Below are 9,560 nucleotides of genomic sequence, written 5' to 3'. Positions count from 1 at the left end.
TTATGCTGTTTGGCTTTTTCCTTTTCCTTTATTGTGTTATATATCTTTTTTTATGCACGTAATAGGTTTACAAAGTGAAAAAGCCCAAAGTCCACCCCAAAGGGACTTACCATCTCCAACAGAAAACACTGTTCCCAAACTGATCTACTGTAGTCCAGCCTTTACTTCAGAGACAAACGTGCGTCACTTTGTAACACACGTTATAATACTCGCCTAGCTGCTAGTGTGGCACGCCCTCATACTCTGCTTCTGATTAGCTAGCAGTGCTTACCTAGCTACTGCACATGTGCGACTCCCAACAAAGATAGGAATAGTAAGATGTCTCACTCTGTAGCTAAAACAGAGAGCTCAACAGACAGGGTGAAAATAGGAGCTGCAGCAATGTGCAGTACAACAAAAATATGGTGTTTTTTGAAAATTAAACCATGTAAACCTATTGTGATACAACCTCCAAATACAATTATGAACCTTAAAATGAGCATAATATGAGCACTTTAAAAACGGAGTCATCATAATAAAAAAAAAGCTATTTACAAGTAAAATACACTTTCAGGCGGTGTTTCATCACGCCTTGACAGTTACAGTTATTATTTTTCCATTGTACTATATGACAGTCTGTTACTTTGGGCAATCTGTGACATCTCCATTTGAGTTGATGTTGCTGTGTGAGAATCCATGGCACCTTTGTAGAGTGGCTTACAGCAGATTGCAGCTGCCAGTCTTTTACTGAACACCTTACACAGGAACACATAGATAAGTGGGTCCAGACACACATTAGTGGCCGACAGCCACAGGGTGGTTTCCTTTGCGATGTAGAGAGCATTCTGGGCCTGGCAATGGCTCACCATGCCAGTTTGTGTCAGAGTGTAGGGAACGCGGGCAAAGTGAAATGGGGCAAAGCAGATGAAAAACACCCCCACCACCACAAAAACTTTTGCCTTGGTTCTGCGACTGACTGCTTGAGATTTGCTCTTTGAGGCTTTGTATGACTCATAAACCTTCTTGCTGATGAACGTGTAGCAAACCACCATCAAGGCCAGCGTGCCCCAGAAAACCACCTGGAAGTACACAGAGACAAAACATTAGCATTGTTGAGAGTTAGGTGGGAAAATTGACACTACTCTCATGTCGTTGCAGTAAATATGGTTAGCACAAACACTGGAAACAGCCTGCCTCTGTCTAGTAAGAAAATCCAGATACCGGCACGTCTGAAGCTCACTAATTAACATGTTGACATGCTGTATCCGTCCAAAAATCGAAGTGTAAAATCAAGTTGCGGTTTTTGTCTTTGCTCCTGGCCAAGAAATAGTCTGACACATAACCCCCGTAAAAACCACATTATGTGCGATTTACACTTAAGTCTTCGCATGAATTAAACAAACCTGATGTTTCCCAAAAAAGCCAACCTATTCCTGTATTTAATTTCCGTGCTACATCATTCTAATTCATGGGAACATGTTGATGGAATAGCTACCTGACAGAAGTAGTTGAATCCTTCGTGCCAGAGAAGGCCGGCTTTGCTCTTCATGGAGGTGCACTTCAGTCTGCCTCCAGAGACCCGTGGCGGCTGGTCACTCAGGATAACGTTGGGTAACGCTAAAGACAACATGACCGCCCAGACAGCAGCGCTCAGCGCCTGACCAACACGAACCCGCTGCAGGGCACACTTCCCGGGCGGCCTGACTATCTTCAGGTAGCGGTCCAGGCTGATGAGGCCCAGCAAGAGGATGCTGATGTACATGGTGATGTAGAAGAGAACGGCAGAGTATCGGCAGTGGAAGGCGCGTAGTTGCCAGTGACCCACACCTGCATCACTTAAGACTCTCAGAGGGATGGTCAGGGTCATCAGCAAGTCAGCCACCACCTGTTGATGAAGGGTTTTCTGTATGTTGTTGTTTTTTTCTGCACAGACAAAATGTATAAAGCAAAAGCCCTCATGTCTTACCACATTTTTAAGAAAGACCACAAATGTTGAGGAGCTGGGGATGCTGAAAAAGATCCATGCAGCCAGGGAATTCAGGATCAGGGCAACTACGAAGAGGATGCTGTATAGACAGGGGAAAATCACAGCTGTGACACTGGTGTCCCGAACACACTTGATGGAAGTGTTTGACAGGGTGTTGTTCATCTTCAGATCTTCAGTGGACCTTTCAAGGAGATGGAGAGAGAGAGAGAGAGAGAGAGAGAGAGAGAGGAGAGATGATAAATTGAGAGTATGATTACAGTAATACATAGGAAAATACACAGTAAAGTCACATGATGAAAGGGCACTCGGAGAGCGCAGACCTCCAGCAAGGCTTCGCAATGTTAACAGAAGTGAAAAACAATTTATGTGTCCGCCCCTTGATTCAGATCCGATTCAAAATTCAAAAATGGTTCTTGCTCGGCCCATTTTACAAATCGGTCCTGTAGTTTTTTTGTAATCCTGCTGAAAGACAAACAAACCGATCAAACCAAAAACCATAACCTTGGCGGTAATGATGTAAAGAGGGAACAGTGTAATATGTTGTTTCCCAAACATATACGTGTGCAATTTCCTCTTATAAATCACTCAAAAGGAACTGTAGCTGACTTACTGTGTATATGATTATGGGTTATTTTCTTAATCTCTTTCTCTCTTAACTGATTTGAGGACTTAAGTCTGAACATTTAGGTTCCTTTCTGTCTGAATTGAAGACGTTAAGGCCACTTTCTACCACTTTCAGGAGCATAGAAATCCTTTTCTTACACAATCACTAAACACAGTGTTACCGCTCTATTTCACCGCATTTAGACAAGTGGTTACTCTGTAGAATTGATAGTTCTGTCAGCTCATACTGCTTATTTAGTTCTACAGTCAGAATGCGGAGATACACTTACACTTACACTTACAGTGATGTAGGTGTCCAACAACTAGCTGCTGCATTTGTTCATTCTGAATCCTCCCCCTGTCTGACAGTATATCTGCCTGGTGGTGCTGTCTTTACATTGAAAACCTTAAGAATAACACTGAGGCCAGGAGCAGGTGCCATGGAAACCAAGATATACAATGCGTTATTCTGTTTTAGTGTGCATGCTAATGTTAATTAGGTCTCCTACAACAAATGATATCCTTGTGCCAAGCTTAGACTGGTAATCTATCTAGAAGATGTATTTGTAAAGTCAATCATTGGGTCTTACCTTCTCCCTGCGTCCTTATCGTCTCTGACTGTGGTGCATGTGAAGAATACTTAACGAAGCGATGAAAAACTACAGTATTTCAAAAAAAGAAGTGAAATTTCCTATTCCCCTTTTCTCTTCTTACCCACAGGAAAGAAATGTAAGAAGGGAAACGCCAAAATTGATATCCTCTCAGTGTTACTTTAGTTCTTTTATCAATTGAAAAATTCTACTTCTGACCTAAAGAGCTTTCAGTCTGTCTGTCTTTCTCAGTTTTCTCTCTCCGTTTTTAAGTGTGTGTGTGTGTGTGTGTGTGTGTGTGTGTTTGATGCTCTTACAATGCTTGGTCCCCGGAGCTACTGTGTGGCTGTCTTGTCACAATCCCAATGAGTTTGCCAGTCTTCCTCTGGGTGAAAGACCCTTTCCTTCCTTGCTTCCTGTTCCAATTGTCTGCTGAGGGGCTTGTTCTGCTCCGTGCCAGTCCCCCTGCCTCCGCTAGCTTGCGTCAGTCTCAGTAGCTGTTGACAGGCGAACACCAAAGCCATGGACTCATTTCTCGACACACATCTAGAGACCTCCTGCACCCCACAGCTCCTCCCTCCACCCTCCACACTGCAGCTTATTTACCCCACTTCTATCTGCCTCCTGTCTTTTTTACATCATGGAACTTACAGCACTAACCACATAGACCAAAGAAACAAACAAGAGATGTGCAGGGCTATAATGCGCTACTGACTTCTCATGAAATGTGGTTTTAAGGATCCCTTAAACTCATTTACCAAACATGCAAGCTATAACATGACAGAAGAGGGAAGTTATTAACAAAGCAGTTTGTGCAAAATGTAATTTTGTATAGTTTTTATTTACTACTAAGACCACATGTCTCTACATCTGTAAGCATGTTTTTAAGATAGCATATATTGTCTGTAACTACTTTCCATCACACTACAGTATATTACAGTATAAGATATTGAACATGCCCTTTCACTCATATCTGATTAAGTTTGTGTCTTTAATTCCCTTTTGTGCTGTCTTGATAAAAATAGTGCATTCTGGGAACAACACAACATGATTTCCTGTGAGGTTTTGCTTGGATCTGTGCCAAGAATGATGTCTTATGGTAAAAATATATTAGACAAGAAATTATAGACATGTGTTTACAATATGGTTCCGCTTATGTGACGATAATTTGTTGTTGTTTGATTATAATGACACAGAGTCCTGTGGTTTCCAGACCCACAGAGACCGTATGTTTAAACAAATCATCCCAATTATCAGGTAATCACAACCTCCTTTCAATTAAATCACACTAAAAGATCAAACCCACATTAAAACATTTACTAGCAGCCATGTTTTCTATCACAAACTTAGCAAATCCTATAGGGACTGTTCAGTGTTTAACACAGTTGGAATGTACATGCAAGGACATTGTAATGGAAAATGGGTTGATTCTAAAATCAGTCTTTGAAACTGACACTTAGCAGAATGATATCTCAATTTAATGTTTATCTTTGGATTGATTGCAACAATTCTTTAGATTTCGATCATACGTCATTCATTTTACAGTTTTATACAGGTGTTTTTTTAAGCAGGGACCCCCTACTACACATATTGTATAAAATTAATTTGCATATTAAACTGGGCCTACAATAACGTGTAGGGTGGCCTAAAGCCTTTATAAATACCCTTTTTACGCATAAAATACTAAGCTATTAAAATAGCCTAATAATTGTTGGCATGATTTTATAAATCACGTTTTAATAAATATACATGTGGCACAGTGAATCGTTAGGATGAACTGAATCTGTGGATGGCTACCTTACTGACTACCTTACCTACAGGCCAGTAAGCAGTGGGGATTTATATTTGCTAATAATATGTTGGATTCATGTTTACTGACACCCCTGCATTGACACTGAGGACCCCCCTCCCCAGGGGTCCTGGACCCCCTGTCTTCCTTTAGTCTTTGCAGTTACCTGCTAGACACTGATTAGCATGCTGCGAACCGATGACTGGCCCGATTAACACATTGCACATCAGCTTATCAAAGACTTGAGCCATTTTTACTGTCACCACAAACATTACATAGGACTGAAGTGTGAGAAGCAAATGTACATGAGCTTTAACTTAGCTGCTATGCTTTGCATAGCAGCTTCATTTACAGTCTCATACATACATAAAAACAGCCCCCTCATGTCTCCTGCTGGTTATCTTGTCCATCCTTATTGTTTTCATTTCCTGTTAATGGGTGTCAAGCTAATTAGAGCAACACTGATAAGACACAAAACACCACAACTTCCACATGGGGTTAACAAGTAAATGCAGTAAATAGCTAAATGTTAATATATACATGGAACAATAATCTTACTTTTAGTCTACACAATCTTTCAGTAACATCTGAACTCAGTCCATGACATATATATATATATATATATATATATATATATATATATATATATATATATATATATATATATATATATATATATGTATAGATATATATATATATATATAGATAGATAGATACTGTATTGATCCCCCAGGGGACAGTCAAGGTCCCAGTAGCTTAAAGACATCACACACAACATACACATACATCATAAACAGGATGATAAAATAGCAAATAACAAAAAAAAAAATCCACATGAATAATATTGACAATAAAAGAAAAGATACTAAATAAAAATGATGAATGTATGTGCATGTAGTGCAAATAAGTCCAATAGTGCAAGGAATGTAGACATAGTAATATAAAAACTATATAGCAGTGCAAGATAAAGTAAAAAAACAAAACAGCATTAAATATGGGGATTATAAGGGAATAAAGTAGACAGTAGGCTAGACACAAATCAACAGTCGATATTAGAGTATTTTCATGACCTCTATCAGACTCCACTCTGTGGTAAAGGGACTCTTGCTTTGCCTGCTAAGGCGACTTGGAATGAGTTGGACACATCTTTCATCATGGACACCAGTTTCTCCTTGAACTCCCGACACAGAAAGACGTAGAGAAGTGGGATCATGCAGACGTTTGTGCTGGCAAGCCAGAGGCTTATTTCCTTGGCGAACTTGCTGGTAAGGTAAGAGCAGCCGTTATAAGAAGAATCCCTGAGCTGTTCAAACGTGTACGGGATGCTGATAATATGGTATGGTCCGAAAGACACAACAAACACAATGACAACCAGAAAAACACGTAGATGGATCTTCTGCTGTCCCTGATTGTTGCTGCTGCCGGAGTTTCGAAAAGACTGGATAACCTTGTTTGCAATGCAGATGTAGCAAACCGCAATGACCACACTGACGAGCCAGAAGAAAACATTCTGGGAAATCACTACCTTTTCATGGAATGTGAGTCCAGCCGGTCCTTTTAGCTGCATACAGCTAGTGACCTCTGTCATATTGGCCACTGATGTGTTAGTACTTAAGATGATATTCGGTAAAGCTGCGCCTCCAATGAGTACAACCCAGGCGGTGCCTGACATCAGTTTGCTAAAGGTCAGATTCTGACTAAACTTGCTATGGGGCATCATGATCTTGAAGAACCGGTCCAGACTGATAAAGCCTAGCAAGGCGATAATGGTGTACTGTGTACTGTAGAAAATGGTACTGGCATAACATGAAAGTATTATTAATGTGCTTGACGCAGCCGGCAGGTCTCTTACAGCTTTGATTGGGATGACCATCGTCATGATAATGTCAGCAGCTACTAGATTTTTCAGGTACACCACAAAGGTGGAGGTGGATTTGAGGTGCAGAGACACCCAGGCTGCCACGCTATTCAGCAACAACGCTATGGGGAACATCAAAAGGTAGAAAGCTTGGACAACATATGGGTTGTAAATGAAGTCACACTTAACAGAAGAAGTTTGATTCCCTGTCATCACTGCACCTGAAGAGAATGGAAACGTTTGAAATACATTTTAGAAGACACAACTTGTTGAGAAACATAATATTCAAGATTATTATAATAAACATAATCTTCACGTAGGCTTGAAATCATGCATTTAAACAAACAAACTGTCCCTGTGAATAAGTGCAATATCATTTGGACAGTTGATGATTTTAATAGCGTCCCACAGTAACAGAGAAATCACTCAACCTTAAATCATTTGTCAGGGTTAACTTAATGTTTTTTGTTTTTTTTGCACTCACTCTGCTGGTGACTGTCAAAGGGAGGATACAGATCGTCATCCATTAGATGCTGTTTATCTGAGTCAAGGCTGCAGGCTGGGCTAAGTAAAGGGAGCAGCGCATTGTTACTGTACATAATAGTGAAAATAAATGAGTTATTAAGGAATCTTTTTATTACAATCTTTTCCAATATTCATGTATCATAGGAGTATATATATATATATATATATATATATATATATATATATATATATATATATATATATATATATATATATATATATACATACAGTATATATACATATATGTGTAATACAATTAATTCAGAATTAAGTAACGTGAGGTTTCCTCTGCTGCTCTTTTTATTTCACAGACTTTGCAAGGCAGAATAGATGAAGATGTAACTACTTTGACACATGGGAACCTACCATCAGTTCAAAAATTGACATTTATTTTCATGGGAAAACAACTTCTAGTAGGATAGCATCTTTTTCCTAACTTAAATTAACTTTACAAAACTCGAATCAAAGCCATTTCTTTACAGTACGTCCTAGTTGTGATACAGTTGTGACAATTGTGAAAAAATGCTAACTAATCCTTTGACTTTTAAGATTGATGCAGTTTTTTCCCCAATGTACAAGTACTTTGTTCTTTTTTAAATCTCTAGTTGCGAGCATTTAAACTACAATATCTGTCATTTTTGCAACACTATGTAAATATGTTATGCTTTTCTTGTATTATAGTACATTGCATTAAGGTGTTTTTCTTTCAGAAGGAGATGTTGAAATAATGAGCTCCTTAGCTGTCTATTTTCATCATCACAGATGAACCTGTCATTGATAAATACTACATTATGAACTAATTATGTAAAAAAAGATACATGTTGAAGATAACTTACAGTCGATGACTTGGCTCACTCACTCTCGTCGACGTCAAAGCTGCAAGATGGACCTGTGTGACAATATACTGATGTTCAAGGTGTTCAAGAGACATTGTGGATTTTCCTAGCAAACAAATCAACGTTTCAGCTGTGATAAGAATGGCAATTTATCGAGACGTATGCAAAAATAGGAAAAACAGACGTCATACACCCAGCCCGCAGTGTAAACACCAATGGGCAGGCATTGGATGGAGTGAACGTTTGGATTCAGGGGGGCACCGTGCTTCCTTTGGCCTGCACATGAACCTCGATATCACCATATCTGTCTCACTACAATGGAGCTGGAAGCTGGAAGCATGCTTTTTTTTTTTTTTTTGGCCTGATCTCTCCTGCCTGTTTAATGTCATTAGCACAGCAAATGTTCCTGGTATTGACATGCCCTCGGCTCTGAGCATCATTTGGAAGACCAAATACACATCATTGCCTCCACACTCACCATCAGTGTGTTGTTTGTTGCTGGCAGAAGAAAATAAACTTCCCTTTCAGAAATATTGTAGCAGATGATGATTCTTCGATTAAAAAAGCAGAGCACACAAGTCATTTTCTCTCTTGTTTGTGCTCCTTGTTTGTTTCGTTTTTAATGTTTGTTACTTAGGGTAATATTCCTTTTTTGATTGACTAAATTGCTTGCTTGATTGCACCAGTTTCTGCAAGAATTATAGAGCTGAGCAAGTGGCACAGTGGCATCATCATCAGGGTGGCCTACCAAAATGTCCCACAGGCTACACTGGAGTTTTTTGTCTACTTAAACAAAGGAAGTGCAATAGCTGCCAAGAGGATTTATTGTAATAAGGGTGGGGGGGGGCAGTCAAACTAATCAAAAATCTTTGGTATACTGTATGGTAATAGTGACCGGAATTTTTCTTGGAGTGTAGTATTGTGGTGACTTACAAAGTGGGTGTATTAAATTAAAAAAATATATATATTTCACTTGTTGGCACTTGATATTTGCAATAAAACAATAAACACATAGTTCATTACTTAGAGAGTAAATATGAGATCATTTAATGAGACGATGAAGAACAGAAGACAATAAACCATTTTTAGCTCTTGAAATAATAGGCCAACACTTAGGATGCGTTTATTGTTCTTTTGTGCAGCCGAAAAATATACTTTGAACCGAGTCCCCATTTCCACTCGCTTATATTTGTTTATGTAAAAAATAGTAATAATGATGGAGGGGATAATCTACATATTCAAAATTTTACTCCTATATTATTTTATATTTGTCATGTAAATTCCCCCTTAAAATATTGTTGTCAACCAGTTATATCATTACACAGACAATATGCAGTGACCCAACACAGAAAAACTAAACAAAGGACAACTTCAAACTCAAATGTATTAATAT

The 9,560-nt window shown here is 39.0% G+C and overlaps 1 protein-coding gene across 2 annotated transcripts; it reads right to left on the bottom strand.

Moving 5' to 3' along the window:
* Positions 1-496: 496 nt before the first annotated feature.
* p2ry13 (purinergic receptor P2Y13) lies at positions 497-3,691 on the bottom strand. Of its 2 annotated transcripts, none has more exons than XM_028574222.1 (4): positions 3,477-3,691; positions 1,946-2,147; positions 1,475-1,864; positions 497-1,058 (listed from the first exon to the last, which is right to left on the bottom strand). In XM_028574222.1, exons 2-4 carry the CDS (start codon positions 2,126-2,128, stop codon positions 588-590), a joined length of 1,044 nt encoding a protein of 347 aa, XP_028430023.1. In that variant the 5' UTR covers positions 2,129-2,147; positions 3,477-3,691; the 3' UTR covers positions 497-587. The 2 variants fall into 2 exon arrangements, with proteins under 2 accessions (XP_028430023.1, XP_028430022.1); XM_028574221.1 differs by lacking the exon at positions 3,477-3,691 and adding an exon at positions 3,160-3,229.
* Positions 3,692-9,560: the final 5,869 nt, after the last annotated feature.

Source organism: Perca flavescens, chromosome 3 (assembly GCF_004354835.1).
Source record: "Perca flavescens isolate YP-PL-M2 chromosome 3, PFLA_1.0, whole genome shotgun sequence".
NCBI classification, from domain to species: Eukaryota; Metazoa; Chordata; class Actinopteri; order Perciformes; family Percidae; genus Perca; species Perca flavescens.
Note: the sequence above shows the minus strand (reverse complement) of the source record. Positions and strands in the feature narration are given on the sequence as shown.